Source organism: Mastomys coucha, unplaced genomic scaffold (genome assembly GCF_008632895.1).
Source record: "Mastomys coucha isolate ucsf_1 unplaced genomic scaffold, UCSF_Mcou_1 pScaffold12, whole genome shotgun sequence".
Classification (NCBI taxonomy): Eukaryota; Metazoa; Chordata; class Mammalia; order Rodentia; family Muridae; genus Mastomys; species Mastomys coucha.
This window is the reverse complement of record NW_022196894.1, coordinates 73,053,173-73,069,942: the sequence shown is the minus strand read 5'-3', so window position 1 is coordinate 73,069,942 and position 16,770 is coordinate 73,053,173. Positions and strand designations below refer to the sequence as shown.

General features: G+C 35.7%; 2 protein-coding genes across 2 annotated transcripts in view; one reads left to right on the top strand and one right to left on the bottom strand.

Moving 5' to 3' along the window:
* Rbm11 (RNA binding motif protein 11) overlaps positions 1–16,770 on the bottom strand; it is a 272,518-nt gene that overhangs the window by 4,143 nt on the left and 251,605 nt on the right. The window lies entirely within an intron of this gene.
* Positions 1–16,770, top strand: part of Samsn1 (SAM domain, SH3 domain and nuclear localization signals 1) — a 55,951-nt gene that overhangs the window by 23,781 nt on the left and 15,400 nt on the right. Inside the window, exons 2-6 of the mRNA XM_031364265.1 lie at positions 900–971; positions 5,112–5,261; positions 10,203–10,332; positions 12,394–12,545; positions 15,390–15,596. Of these exons, the coding sequence (XP_031220125.1) occupies positions 900–971; positions 5,112–5,261; positions 10,203–10,332; positions 12,394–12,545; positions 15,390–15,596 (711 nt within the window). The remainder of the gene's footprint in view (positions 1–899; positions 972–5,111; positions 5,262–10,202; positions 10,333–12,393; positions 12,546–15,389; positions 15,597–16,770) is intronic.

Here is a 16,770-nt window from a genome sequence, read left to right as displayed (position 1 = left end):
TTGCTGGGTATAATAGTCTGGGCTGGCATTTTTGTTCTTGTAGGATCTTTATGACATCTGCCCAGGATCTTCTAGCTTTCATAGTCTCTGGTGAGAAGTCTGTTATAATTCTGATAGGCCTGTCTTTATATGTTACTTGACCTTTTCCCCTTACTGCTTTTAAAATTCTTTCTTTGTTTAGTGCATTTGGTGTTTTTATTATTATGTGTCGGGAGGAATTTCTTTTCTGGATGGACCAAGTTCTTAAGTCAGTGAGGGAACTTGACCTGCACATTGGGGTAGGGAGTAAGATCTCATTTCAATTCCATGTAAAATGCGAAGAGATTCAGTTTGCCTCTCCATCTTACACTGTGAATGCCTACGTGTTCAGTTTATTAATAGCTACACTTGTATGCCTTTCTTTCTGATAACTGACAGAGAATTTAAAGTTAACGGAGTGTATTAGTGAGAAGTGCACTTGGGTTGGTTTTGTTTTTCAGTAAGCTCATCGTTTGATTTCTTTGTTGTGTTTTACTGGTTGCCCACTTTGTTGGTAAATACTGCCTGTCCTTTTCTCCTGCAGATACCTTAATGTGTAGCTTACCTAAAGAAGGCTTGGTTTAGCATCCTCACAGGCTTCAGCTGCTTGGGTCAAGAGTCTTAAGTAACACTGTGAATATGTTTTTTTTTTAAATAACCACAGTCTTAACCACTATCTCACAAATCAAAGGAAGATATTTTAGAAATTGTCAGTATAAAAGAGGATTACTTTTTATACATTCAATGCCTTTTGATAGCCTAGAGGACTTTTTGTAGCCTTCCAGATTCAAAAGGCATTTCTGAGAAGCTATGATAAATTTATTACTTTCAGTTGTGAAAGTCATAAACCTTAAGTTTCTTTTCGTTTCCCAATTTTACAGCGCAGCAGCAGTTTTGGGAATTTTGATCGTTTTCGGAATAATTCTGTGTCAAAATCTGATGACTCAATCGAGGTTGGTATTTTACTTTATCTTCATGATTATTATGATAATATATTATAAAAGTTTATAATGTAAAAGGATAATATTATTTTTCTGAGTTAGGTAAGGAAATTAAATATATTTTTCAAGTTGTGTTACTTACACAGAATTTTGAAATAGATGGGAAAAATATTTAGGGCCTGGTACCATGTTGGTCATTAAGGTAAAACAGCTATTTTAAAAGCCTACTCACTATTTGGGTAGGATGAGAATTTCAAGTTAGTTACATTTTGAAGATAGTTATAATTCAAAGTTACATTGACAGTTCCATGTACCCTGAGAATTTCCATGCTGAAGCAATAAACATGTCCAAGTTGATAGTATGCTAGATGGGCAGACTGGGCTTGATGACCATTCTGATAAGAGGAGCATGTAGCTACACTACTGAACTCTGTCACTTCTAGTGTACAGAGTACACTAGTACATATCTTACTGGTTACCATAACATGCACATTTGTAAACTAAACACACTTTGTGCATGTCCTAACAGTAATGTTAAAGTGTGCTTTAACATTAAAATTTGCATATAATAGCAAGTACCAATGACAACTATATTTAATGTAGTGCTTGTCATGAAGGAAGTATAAGAAACTATTTGTGTTTTGATTTATGTTGAAGGAATATATATATTCACTGATATAATTCCTTTTCTACTACAGAGTCATCAAATGATGAAGGCAAAACTAAACCTCTTATATGACTGTGATGTCTGACATTCTGTTATACCATCTTATTCACTAGGAGCTATTTGCAATGAGTGACTAAGAAAAGGCACAGTAGCTAGTTAGATAATAGGAGGGGTGCACACTCAGAAAACTAAGAACATAACACATATTCATTAGTAAACTTAGCCCTAAACCTGTTCCTGATCCAGTGAACTCATTAATAGTTGCTTTTAGATAAACAGGTTATATAAATCTCACATACAGAAGCATGTATGTATGTTTTTATTTCAGCAAGGAATATTCTAAATATAGTAAATTAAACTAACATTTCATATATTATTATTTCTTAATGTATTCATTATATATGCCTGTATGTAGAATATATTTTATTAATTTATATAACATGTAGATAAGCCATTACAGACAGACAGACAGACACACACACACACACACACACACACCTGACCTAGTTTTTCTCTGTGTTGTTGTGATAAAATACACTGTCAAGAAGAATTAGGGCAGTGTTTTGAATCACAGTACATTTAAGGATTACAGTCCATCATGGTGGGGAAGTCAAAGCTGTGGGATCTTTAAACAGCAAATCATATCACATTCATAGTTCAGAAGCTGAGGGTAATAAATTTATGCTACTGTTCAGTTTCTTTTTCCCGTTTATAAAGTCCATTCAGGAAATGGTGGCTAGACTGGGTGGCTTTTCCCATTTCAATTACATAATCAGAATCATCCTCCACAAACACAGATTCAATTCCTAAGTGATTCTAGATCTTTCCAAATTGACTATAAAACCTAGTCCCTGCAACCATGTTTTACAACCTATATATTTAATGGATGACTCTATTAATTATAAATGTAACTCAAATAAGCATATATGTATAACCACTTGTTTACATATGTGTGTATATGCATGTGTGTATACAGAGAGGAGCTTACATGTATGACTGATTTCACTTAGTGTTTTGTAATAACTTTTACCTCTCTATAACCATATACTGCTGTATTCTGCAGCTATTTAGCTTTTAATAAACATATGAAAATATCTCAGGTTCATTCACTGTCAATGTAATAAGTAGCAATGGCTTTATAATTTGTTAAAGCATTTAGCAGAGCTGATAAAGTAGTTTCTCATTTTTCAGGAAACCCTGCATCAATTCTTCATCCTTTCACAGTTATCTACACAATGCCAGGGTTTCTGTTAGCTACTCCAGAGTATTGTTGCAATAGAAGATGGAAAAGCCTACGTCATAATGCCTGGAGACTGGAAGCAATAGTTCTTTAAAAGATCATGACAACAGAGCTGTAAATTCTACACATAAAAAAATGTAGTTCAGGCTATAGAGAACTTCACAGAAAAGAAAACTGATCAAAATTTATAAGACGGTTTTTCTGAAGCTTCTATAAACAATGATAGGAAAACCAAGCAGTATTTGTACTGTATTACTTGAAGCTTCAGTAATAGTGTCTATCAGTACCAGTTGTAACTAACTGGCATTTCTTTCAGTTACTAAAATAAGTTTAGAGTTAAGGCAAAATTTATACACAGGAAAGCGGGAAGAAAGTGCCAAATAAATTTTAAAGTACTTCCTAATTCCTTTGTCTTCTGATATTTTGAATTAAGCAACGACTCTCTGCCTTTGTAACCTTGAATGTAAAAATTAATAATGTGCAATGAGGGCTTAAATTGGCTGTCCATTCATATTTATCATATGCAATTTGGGGTAAGATATGAAGCAAAATATAATATTGATTAATAATGATGTTAACTATGTGCTTAAACTCTCATATTAAAATATTCATGCTCACTAAACAGAAGTTTCCCGACATTTTTTATGTCCGGGTATGAATGGCTGTCTACCTGTCAAGCATGGTTGGGCAGTGTTCAAGCAGATGACCTTCACAATTCATTGCTTCCACATCTGAGGTATCAAGAACATCTAACCCAAATATGTCCTCCAACGGAGGTGGAGAAACTGCCTCAAATTTCTACATCAGGAATTTCATTTCTTTAAAGGTTACTGAGTACCAGTTAATGTGCCTGGAAATATTCCCGAGACTAGAATAAAGTAAACAGAGGAAGCCTTTACTCTGTGGAGCATGCGTCTTGTGAGAAATTCAAATACCCATTAAGTGAGCAAAACATTGTCAAATAAAATAAGAGCAGAGATAAATACTCAGGTACAACGAACAAGAAGTGTGGACAAGCATAGAGAGTGACCAATCAGATGACTTCCTTCATGTACTATGCATGAAATGGAAACTTGGATAGCTTAAAAAACACATTTGGGGCTATGTAGAGAAGCCAACACAAAAGCAAATACAAACCTTAGTGATAATCAGGTGAAGTTGAAGAGATGCATTATCACGACAATATTTGATTACTATTTCTTTCAAGTCTTGTCATACATCTGTGAGTCAGAATGACCACAAATGACTTGAACAAACTGTCCTCAAACAATGTTTCTTTTTAAAATGCTGTCTTGAATCTGATAAGTAGTGAAGAATAAGTTCAAAAGATAGGTTTTTATATCATATAGATTCTATATGATGTAAACATACATTTTAGAAACATAATATTGATTTAACTTAATGTTAATTATGTGATTAAACTTAAATAATAAAGCATTTAAGATCTCTACCAAGAAGTTTCCCATCATAAATTGTACTATATCTTTTATGTTATGCTGTTGAGCAAGGAAACACCAATCCTTATATTTTATTCTGAATCAGAGGAGAAATCACTGTTTTAGGAAGACTGCACCAGATAACAGTGACCCAAATAAAAGACTTAACTAGTACCATGTTTGCAATATATGAAGATATTTCTTTATTAATGAATTGAGCCAGGTAATATTTACTATTACTTAAAGAGAAGATGTGTATGCATACACATTGCATGAAAACATTGAAGAATTCAACTGATTTAATTAACAACTTAACAACTTCTTTCAAACTAACTTTGACCATGCCAATCTGATTGAGACCCAGGAGGCTAGAGTAATGCTCTTCCCTCACAGATGGGCGCTAAAGGCTTTCTAATCTCGTCATTAAGTGTTCTCCAGGCTAGAGATCTGTAGTCACAGGATGCCTGATGGTTACTTCTGGTTTTGTTTGGTTCAAAGATGAGAACTAAAATGGTTGTTTAATAGAGCTATTAAACCATAAGTGCTCAAAGTACTTTCAACAAAGTTATACAGGCAGCCAGTTGGACAGTATATGTTATACTCAGAGGGTATATTGCAGAAGAACAAAAGATTACAACATGGCTTCTCCCTAAAGAGGTTGTTGATCAATGCTCTTTGGGTTGGAAACAGAGCTCTGATGTAGCTAGAACCATTGCCTAACATGTGAAATCCCTAGCACTGAAAAGTACTTGACTCAAATGATCCTTTCTTCTTTACTATTTTGACTTGTGTAAAAAATTTTCTATCAGGTTCAAGGCAGGGGACTGGCTAATGGAAGTGAAGAACAAAGCAAGACTTCAAGCAATGGAGGAAGTCTAGGTAAAAAAGTGCGGGCTATTTCATGGACAATGAAGAAAAAAGTAGGAAAAAAATACATCAAAGCTCTTTCTGAGGAAAAAGTAAGTATATTTTCTCTCTATCTCTTTCTGTGTGTGTGTGCATATATATGCATACATATATGTATATATATGTGTATATGTATATATGTATACATATGCATGTGTATATATGTATATATATATACATATATATATGTATATATATACAAAGAAGCAATAGGCTCTTTCTCTAGACCTAGATTATTTGGTGTTTTATGAAGCACTTAGACATTTTTTTCTTCACCTATCATGTCCATAAGTTTTGTAGTTCTTTTAAAAAGTGTCTGTGCACATATGTACCATGAAGTGGTGCAGATGTTAGAGAACAACCTTCCACAGTCTATTCTCTTTGTATATCTACACAAGTTCCTTGGAGCAAATTCAAGTCCTCGGGCTTACACAGCAAGTACCTTTACCACTGAGCCATTTGGATGGCCCACTTCTATGGTTCTTAAAGGATCATTGCTCACATTTTAAAAGAAGACAAAACACACATCTAGAAGTAAAATGGAGTATATTGTTTAAGTTGTCACAAGTGTCTGTACTTCATTTCTTTTTATTGCAAAATTACATCCCATTTTATAAATAATCTACATTTTTTCACATCTACTGATGAGTATTTGGACTTTTTCTACTTTGGATACATTATGAGTATTTGCTGTGAATATTTGCATGTGACTCTATGAAGATATTTTTGTTTCCTTTTGATATATGGTAATTCTACTCGTTATATTTTGAGAAGCTGGCAACTGTTTGCTCAAAACGCTGCACAATATCTACATACCCAATATCACTGAATAAGTGAATCAGGGTTTCTACATCATGTCCATCTGTTTTTTTTTTTTTTAAGTATTAGCCATTAGTGAAGAGGAAGTAAACTCACACTACAATTTTTATTTACAAATCTCTTATAATAAAAGATGTGGTTATCTTTTAATGTGGTTATTAGTCATATCAATTTATCTCTACAGAAGTATCTATTTAAATATTTTGTCTGATTTTAATATTCTGTTACTATTATTAATTAGGCTTTCAAGATTTACACAATTCTCAATGAGTCTTGTATATGTGATTCTAAATATATATTCTATTATTCTGTGAATCATATTTTCACTTTTATAGTATTATTTGCATTCTAAATGTTTATAATCTTATAGTAGTACAATTTTTCTGTTTTTCTTATTGTTTGGCTTTTGGAATCATACTTGAACTATTGCTTAATATGGCATAATGAAGATTACTTCTGCATTTTCTCCTAATGGCTTTGTAATTTTAGCTCTTATATTATAATGCATGATACATTTTTGGTTAAATAGTCTATGTTGTGGTTCAGAACTAGTAAAAATTCACTCTTTTTCCTTGTAAATACTTAGTGGATCCAACGTCATTTGTTGAAGACTCTTTTTTCTGCATTATATATTGTCAAAGTCAGCTGATCATCTTACACAATGTTGTTATAAACATAGATTTCACACAAATAAAATTTATATATAGACTTTCAGTCTATAATTTTAATTTGTATATCTTTTGCTGACCCTAGCATCCTAGCACAGTAATATGAATCTTTGGGTTGCCAAACACAATGTCACTATAATTTAGCTACAGACACAGTGCTGATATGGTTATATAGAAAATATTCTCCTGGTTGCTTTGAGCATTCTTTTCTCTCTCTCTTTTTTTGTTTTGTTTTGTTTTGTTTTGTTTTTGAGATAGGGTTTCTCTGTGTAGCCCCAGGTGTCCTGGAACTCACTTTGTAGACCAGGCTGGCCTTGAACTCAGAAATCCATCAGCCTCTGCCTCCTAAGTGCTGGGATTAAAGGCATGTGCCACCACTCCCAACCTTTTCTCTTTCACATAGGTCTTTTTGGTTTTTCTTTTGTTACAGTCTCTCTGAGAATGCTCCTGCTTCTTTTTTCTATTCGTTTCTATTTTTCCTTTGAAATAGGGTTTCTCTCTCTATATAGCCCTAGCTGTCCTGGAACTCATTATATAGACCAGGCTTGCCTAGAACCTAAAGATCTACCTGCCTCTGTCTCCCAAGTTCTAGGGTTAAAGACAGATTCCACCACCACTACACAGCTCCAAATCTTCTTAAAGTCCTGGAGGCTTCACTAAATATACCCTCTTCTTTCTTGTGATCTTAGACATGTTCATTGTTTTCCAAAGTGTCTTTAGAAAGGATTTCATCATTTGATTGCTATATTCAATGAAACAACTGCTCATTTGATATTCTCACAGAGATGTCCAATAGATATCACAACTTTTGCATATATCAGTCTTTGAAAGTGTCACTACTTCTACTGGAAAACAATTATTTCTCACCCATCATTTCCAGTGCCAAAGAACAATATTTTCATTTTTCTAGATGCCTAAACATGTAATAGAAAAAAAATCACTCCAAATTCTTTCTCCTAGTCTGAACATTAACCAATCACAATATCCTCCTGTTCCTAATATCCAAAGAATATTTAAAACTCTATATTTTTTATTCAAACTATACCTGATTTAGACTAAGGCACTAGCCTTTCCTGCCTGCATTACCATATCAGCCACCTATGCTGCTTCTATTATCTCTCTAATAAGATACAGTCTGGACAAGAAAGCCATCAGAAAAGTGGGATCAGAACATATTGGGACCCTAATTAAAACTTCAGAATATCTTGTTTAAAAAAATATTTTTACTATAGAGTAGTGACACTAGTCCTTTTTTTGGAACTGACTTCCAATAATAAAGAAAAACACCAAGGATTTACAAGGGAGAAATGTCTGTGAGCTCTAAAGAAGGGTAAGTGCAAAGGCCAAGCCTTGCCATGACAAAGTAAGCCTGGTAGCTATTAAAGAAGGGGGAAGAGGTAAGATTCCGTTTTTCTTGTCAGTCCACTTCTGAGAACGTTTTGGCCGATGTGTGGGGAATTCTTGAACTAAAGCTTCCCACTAGAATCACCTTCCTTTTCACCAGAATAGGCAAAAATATTATTTACATGTATTCAGCCCCCCAGGCAGTACAAGGTCTGGCTGTGAGAGCAAACTCACAGGTAGAGGAAAAGGGGAATGATCAGAGTTGCTTAGGTGTATTAGTCATAGTTCTGTTGCTAATGACATAACACAATAGATTGATTATTCCCCAAAAGTCTTATTTTAGTCATGGGTTATATTCCAATAGAAGGGAACACATCTCATGATAATCATTTTGGTGATAGTGTTCCAGGACAACAGAAGATGTTATGCAGTGACAAATACAGAATGTGTATAGATGTTTTAGTCCCTATCCCTTTGCTAGTAAATCCATTAATCTCAGTCATGGAGGATCTGCTCTGATGATCTCATCCAATCACAATAACATCCCGCATGTCCTGCCTCTAAACACTGAAGTCAGATTAAGTTTTCCTTTTATGATACTGCACAGTGGAAATTGAATGCACCTGTGAGTTTTTGGAGATGACAAACAAAATGGAATCCTAACACTCAGTCTCTAACCTGCAAGGCTCGTGTGCTTCTTACAATACACATTACAGTCAGTAAGAAGCAGTCCCGTGGCAAGAAGTGTGGGTACCACCTTCCCATGGCCAGCACAGTGCTCTAGGAGGCTCTTCATTCCCTGCTTTGAGAGTTAATGTATAAAGCCCTCCTTTCTCTCACTACAGTGGCCTGCATATCAAGGCTAATTGTAAGTTCAGGTTTATTCTTATCTTTTCTTTTGCTTAGAAAAGTATTCTTCTTTAGAAGAGAATGTTACGTTCTATTCTCTCATATTTGAGGTCAACATATAAAAGAGTATCTTCATACATTTTCAGGTGGATTCTGGGGATTTGTTACCTTAGAGTTGAAGTCTTTGGGATTCATTTCTCCTAAATCAACTAACCTTCCACATCCTCGCTTGATTTACTAGTTCTCTTACATTCTACAGCCTGTATCCTTCACAGCACATATATGTATCACACTAATGTTTTATGTACTATTATACTATATTATTATTATTATTATTTCCAACTACTTTAAAGACATATAAACTATAGCTTATACAGTATACATAGCCCCTTTAGAACATACTTTATTAGAAACAAAGTACTTCTACCCTAGTATCTTGTTTATTAACATATCCACAAATTTTAGAAAGGTCACAAGTACCTAAGCTGTGCTTTATAAACTTTCCCTGAATGACTAAATGAATGAAGAATAGATTAAAAGCAGAAAATCAAACCAAGTCTATGTATACTATGTGTTATCACAATGCTCAGTAATGCTCAAAAATAAGACTATTGAATTACATTGTGATGAGTATTAAGAAATTCATAGGGCTTTGTCCAAACTTTCTAAAAATGGAAAACATGTGAGATGTTTTCAAGGAAATGTAATTTGTTTTGAAATTGTCTGTCTTTTCTAATTTTATGCAAGATTTGGTTTTCACTTGACTAGGTGGCAAGCACAGTATGAGATTTGTAAAGCTCCTTAGATAAGGCTGACTTTAGAATTGCAAAGCGAGCATGTTTTATTCATATCTAGTGATCTGGTAGCGTGCAAATAACTGACATGAAACAAATGTGCAGAGTTTAAAGCTGTAGTATCAGATCTCAAAGGATTAGTAATGGTGGCAAACAGATAAGAAGAACAGGAAAAGTTACTGCATTTTAGCAGAAAAAGCATTCATGCCACTACGTCTAACATTTCTGATTAAGTATTCTTGATATGATATTCATCTTTATTTGCAAAAAATAGACCATTATAATTGCAGTTGAATTCCACAATAAGCAATGTCTCATCTAGGGAATTTTCCCAAGTATCCTCTAAACTGTTTTCCTAGAAAAATGAACTGAAGATTAATGACTCTCATATTTTATGCTGATATATTCATGAGTGTTTTATTGTTTAAATGTGTCTTGCTTGTTGAGTCAGTGCACACAGTGAACTTCTCCATGGAAATCTGATCTGCACACTTAACCTCTGATACATTTTCTCCTGAAGGAGGATGAAAGTGGGGAGGAAGCCCTCCAATATCGGAACAGTGATCCCATGATTGGAACACATACAGAGAAGATCTCACTCAAAGCCAGTGACTCCATGGACAGTCTATACAGTGGACAGAGTTCATCAAGTAAGTTCATCAAGAGTAAGAGGGTCACTACAGACACGGAGCTTGGAATAAGCTAGTTGAAAACAGTGAATGATCACTCTGAGGTCGTTTATCAAATCAGAAACAAAGATCCAGACACTTGATAATAGAAAAGCTGGAAAGGTTAGAACATTGAATATACATGGACTTACTAGTGATTGTGATACATAGCAAAACACATTTCAGATGCTATAGCCTACAGGGCTCTTGTGAAATGCCTCCAAAAGTCGTGTTAGGTAAGAATATCTAATATCAAAATTGTATGCTCTGAAAACCTAGTGCTATCTTGATTCAAAAAGCACAAAATTATTTGAAATAGAGAAGTAGAAGTCTGTTTTTTTTTTTATTTTTCTCCCATGGGCCTTCTTTGATTTTTTTCTTTTTGTTTTTGTCCCTTCTTTCCTGCTTCTCTTATTCCCCTACTCCACCTCCTCTTCTTTCTTTTCCCCCTTCCTTTCTGTCTTTCTGTTTCCTTTCTTTTCTTTTCTTTTCTTTCTTTCTTTCTTTCTTTCTTTCTTTCTCTCTCTCTCTTTCTTTCTTTCTCAATTCCCTATTTTCTGCAAAATGAAAGGTATTTACCTCAATTCTGCCATTTTCATTTACTGTTACTAAGTAGAAACTGAAGTAGTATATAATACTGTGTGATAGATATATCACCAGTGGGGTGGGAAAGGAGATTAGCAGGATCTATAAAGACTGCAGAATTAACACTGATATTGGTCTAAGAAAGACATTACTCAACATCAGTTACATTTTCTGCTACAATAGTTACAAGAAAGTGATGGTGCCTTATATATTTTATATAAATAAATTATCTTTGTCCAGTCCAGTCTCTTCAGGACTTTTAAGTGTCACTGCAAAGATAATTTTCCACTTGTTTTTAAATCAACTACTTCTGTTATTCAAAGATGGAGCACAAAGAGCAGATGTTTTAAATATTCTCAAATTTCTTCGTATTAACTATAGAGCAGTTATTTTGTGGTAAAAAGCTAATGCAGAGACATTTGAAGGTTGTAGTATGTGTATGACATTCAGATTTCATGAGTATCCAGTCCTGCTAGACGTTTTCAAAGTCAAGGTTGTGATACTGAATGTGAGAAGAATTTTATTATTCCAACATACCATGCAAAGCCAGCACCCACACATTAATCCAGAAGGGAGGCATGGGTAGACAGGGGACCCTTACATGCTACATTTCTCTTCACACCCAATGTGGAACTTACAGGACTTTTGCCTTATTTCAAAATCCATGGTAGTGAAACTACAGCTTTTGCCTCCTAGAGCACCAAAAGGTCAACCTGAAGGAGGAAGTGAGGAGACCGTGAGTGTGGGAGGAAAGACCCAGGCACTTTCACTGCTAACAGATGCAACATTACAGAAGGGAAGCAGTTCTCTCTGCTTGCTTAGGTCACTTTTGAATTTTCTCAACTGAAGTTAAGATTAGAAGGGAAAGGGACCAGAAAATAAGCACTCAGGCAGTTTAGGATAGTTTGGAGGTTCACACATTTGGGAAGCTATCCTCACCACCCCTGCGGCAAACAGAAGTGTCCCCTTTTATAGGCAAAGCTGTTTCTTTCACATGGTCTTTGGCCTACAGTAAGAATTCTGGGAAAGACGTTTATTATAATTACATAAGTTGTATGGAACCCAGCAATGACATGTATTGACCATTTATGATCAATAATAACACAAATGATCAAACTATATTGAATTCTTTCTTAGTTTTCAACTCTGAAATTATCTGTCAAGGTCAAAGTTTGAACCTATTCTTTGCTCCAACTTAGCAAGAGGGCATTGTTTATTGCCTTGTAAGATAGATCAAATTCCAATGAGGAGAGCATCCAAAAGGAGATGGTATCAGAGTAAAGACAGGTGAGATTATTCAGACTGACAGAGAAAGAGTCATAACTAGCTCAGAAGAGAGGGTCCCCGAGAGAATGTGACTGAGAGCTACAGAAGGCTACCATCCACTGCTCCAGTCTGAGGTAGTGGTACAGGAAGCTAAGAAGCTTGAATAAGAACTGTTAATCTTTCTTTTATCAGGTGGAATAACAAGCTGTTCAGATGGAACGAGTAATCGGGACAGCTTTCGACTGGATGATGACAGCCCCTACACAGGGCCATTCTGTGGCCGTGCCAGAGTGCACACAGACTTCACACCAAGTCCCTATGACACTGACTCCCTTAAAATCAAGGTGGGCCAACATTACATATGCTTCCCGGTTTGTCAAACACTAGTTGCATGATATACATTAGGGACTAAAGGAAGTTGGCATAAGGATGTATGTTCTTCCCAAACAGTAAGTTGGATTGCTCACAGCGGGAAGAGTTTCAGACTTAGCATGAACTGGGGTGCAAACCATCCATCTACTGTGGCCATTAGCATAAGATAATACAAATTCAGAGTCTGTGGGGAAGAGATGAAGTATCTGCAGTTTTCTGAACTCTGCAACTCTTAGAAGTATCCATCTAGATATGCCCAGCTGATACATACTAGAGTAAAAATAATGGAGCAAAAGAGGGAGAGAAGACAGACTTATCAAGCAGGAACCCAGGAGAGCAAAGGCTCGGGGAGCCAGACCTGGTTGGTTCTTCCTAAGTGAGTTGTCATGAGAAACCAGAACCCCTTTCCTCAATTTCTTCTTAAAACAAATTACCCTCAACTCTGAGGCTTCAAATAACACATATTTATTCAATCACACTTTTTGCAGGTATAGCTCAGCTGTTTTCTGTACAAGGATACATACCCCTGACTTAAATCAGGCTGTCAACTTAAACTGTGATATCTCCTGAGACATGAGGTCCTTCCTTAAGGTCCCATAATGTTGGTAGAATACAGTTTCTCATATCTCTCTATGAAACTATATCCATGTGGCACTGAGGTGGTTCTTTGGAGCTGTCAAAGAACATGACAAAGATCCCATAGTTACCACTGGGGCGGGGGAACTGCTAGGTCTTTGTCTGGGCCAGCTGTCAGCTTTGATAAAATGTGTGAGTTTAAAATATATGAGTTACAAAATCTTGAAGTTAAATATGATAGGAAAGACCCAGTGAAGACTTACCACCCCTAGAAACTCATTAGCGCTTGTAGGGGGTTTGCTCCATTTCATTCTCTCAAGTAAAAAGTAGAAATGCCAAGACTCATACCCAGACAGACACACAGACATACTACCCCAAATCAGAGAGACCATCTTTCAATCACACTCTATTCTAAATGACTATAAAAAATGGGATTGTGTTTTACATCAATAGTACATTCACAGACCAGCAGAACAATATATATTTAAGCATAGCTTTAAGGAGAGAGCCTTAAAAGCCGTAAATATTGGAACTGATCACATCTTTTGGGGATATATCTCAAATGAACAATTATGACTCTTACAAATAGGCACTTATTTGCCCAGAAATCAAATTTCTTCATAAAGAAATATTCCCAGGAAAAATTTTTACTGTTGCCAATGATTGCATCCTATAGCCAAATATAGCTTTAAGATATAAATATACAAAACTCTAGTTGGTTTGGCCACATCAGTGTGCCTTGTTCATGTTTCTGTGTAAATTTTAAAAGTTATGGTTGGTTTTTTTTTTGTTTGTTTGTTTGTTTGTTTTTGTTTTTGTTTTTGTTTTGTTTTTGTTTTTTGAGGGTTTTTTTTTTGTTTGTTTTTGGGGCCATATAATGTCTCCTATTGATGTTATCAGACATTTTGGAGAATCCCAGTGAGGTTACCATGTTACTTGGGAATTCAGAGTCCCAACATGGAGTTCTTAGTCTCCTTAATAAAATAATTGAAGAATGGTTTGAGGATGGAGTCAAATTAAGGGAAATTTGATTATAATTTACAAAGAAAAATCCCACATCAGGAAGCTGTAGGTCTCAACAGCTATAGGGAAGAGGACGAAGAAGCAGAACACAGAGAGAGAGACACACCCTCTGAGTTAGTTCTGTCACCCCTAAGACAGACAAGCAGCCATGAGTTAGAGATAGACATAAGGGAAAGAGTGAAGGCAAGGCATTAGGGACAGCATACCTAAAGAAGAGATACGAAGAAGAAAAGGTAGAGCTACGCTTTTCTAAGTAGTTCAGCAAGACCTGGGCAATTGACAGCAGCCCTGTACTAGGGTTGACAAGGCAGGGAAGTCAGAGTACTCTAGCTCATTAAAGAGCTCATTATTCCCTTTTTCCCTTGAGCATGGTTTAAGATCAACCCACTTCCCATGGGTGGTCCTTTGGCTAAATGATTGGCCAGCCCAAATAGATTAATTGTTTTATATTGTGAATACACTGGAATGTTTGGACTCCACCTCAGCTAGAGAAAAAGCTTTCCTTATGGGTTTCCACAGGTCACAGCTCAGTGCTACTATGACATGTATGGGAAGGGTGCTATCGGTACCTCAAGAACCAAGCAATATACCTGGCTGCATGAATATTATTACATTCTTAGTAAATCTTATACTTTCATTATGTGGAGAAAACAGTTTACATAGACTTATTTTTTTACTGTAAACGAGTTGTGTCATGTGAGCTAAAGCCAAGGATAGAGTCTACTATTTCTTTCTTCCCTTCCTCCCCTTTAAGAGAACACATTAAATGATGCTTTCTTCCTTTGGTCCTATATTGATTGACGAGGGTCGAATAAAAAGTCTGACCCCATCCTTGACTTCGTTCAGGTTCTTGAGAACTCATGTAATGTCACCGCTTCTATTCCTGTAAAGCTTAAAGGAATAATCTGATACCTCATACTATTTACCCTACACATATGTGATAGCATAATATAACTATATTTAATATATCATGTATATTGTTCTACAAATATAAGCTAGTGAGTTAATATAAGGTCAAAAACAGCATCATCAAGCATGCTGGGGTTTTCTTCACTGCATAGTGAAAACTGTCTTTGAAGAAATGAACTCACATTGATTTCTGCAATCTTTGTAGATTTTTTGCACATTCTCTATATTTCAATAGTTCCCGTGTTTTTACATGTTACTACAGCATGATGGTGCTTCAGAATTTGACTTGTATTTGTCTTTATCCTTAGAAAGGAGACATCATAGACATTATCTGCAAAACACCGATGGGAATGTGGACAGGGATGCTGAACAATAAAGTGGGCAACTTCAAGTTTATTTATGTGGATGTGATCTTGGAAGAGGAAGCCGCTCCTAAGAAAATAAAGGTGACCAGAAGCAGTAAAAGAGAGAATTCCCAGACTCTGCAGGAGTTCTTGGAGAGGATTCACCTTCAGGTGAGTTTGGTTTTGTTGAAAAGGGGATAGAAAAGTTACAGGGTTGTTAAAAATATAAGATTAACAGCAAGGGGAAACTGGTTTTCTTAGAACAGTTCTTATTTCTCCTTTATTACTTCTGTTATGCAAGGATCAGACTTCATGTAGCACCCTTTGAAATAAACCCTAAAGGTACTTATCAGCCAGTGACAATAGCGATTAATGTAAAGAAATGGCAATGAATAAAACTATATACACACACACAGAGAAAGACTCACACATATATATGGAGAAATGTTTTAGTGAGAATGATTAAGAGAATAAAAACAATATAGTGAAATCTGAGGGTCTGAGACAAAAATGACATGAAGCTTGAATTTTTACATAGAGAAATCAAGATGACGTGCAAAGAAAATGACTGCAAATTAAGTCTCTCCAATATAATCCAAGAACACTGATCACTGATGCCGTAGTGATTGTTCAGGGGAAGGTGTGCTCTGTAAGCGCTTCATGTGGACCTAGGGCCCCGCTCGCACTCCAATCGTCTGATTATAATCAGAAGATTATATTATATTATATTATATTATAATATTTTTCTTACATTAGTACATTTTAAAGGAAATAACTCTTGTTAAATGGTGTAATGCACCATATAGCATGGTAGGCACCGTAGCCTTACTGAACTCGCAGTCCTACATTCCATTTGTAAAATTAACTCATCAGTACTTTTATAATGTAAGTAAATCATCAAGACATATTATAAGTATATTTGCTTCCTAATTAGTGTTTCTAAGTCTCTAAGTTACTCTACTATCAACAACATATTGCTTCAGTTTCTCTATCGTAAGACTGGTACAGTGTGATCCTCCTGAGAGGAAATGCAATTTGAATCCTGCCTGTACTACTCGGAGGAAAACACCTGAAGGTGCTGTACTCGAGAATTCACAGTGGATTGTGTAAGAATGGATGCTCATTCCACAAAAATGCAATTTTTAAAAAAGCATTATCATTCTTCCCCTTTTTGCTTAAAATGTGGTTTGTAATAAGTCTTTCCTGATTGCAGAGCCTAATTAGTTACTCTCTTATTGGCATGTATCTAGGGCTGAGGCTTCATTTCTTTCCTCCCTCTCTTCCCTCTCTTCCCTCCCTCCTCCTCCTCCTCCTCCTCCTCCTCCTCCTCCTCCTTCTTCTTTCT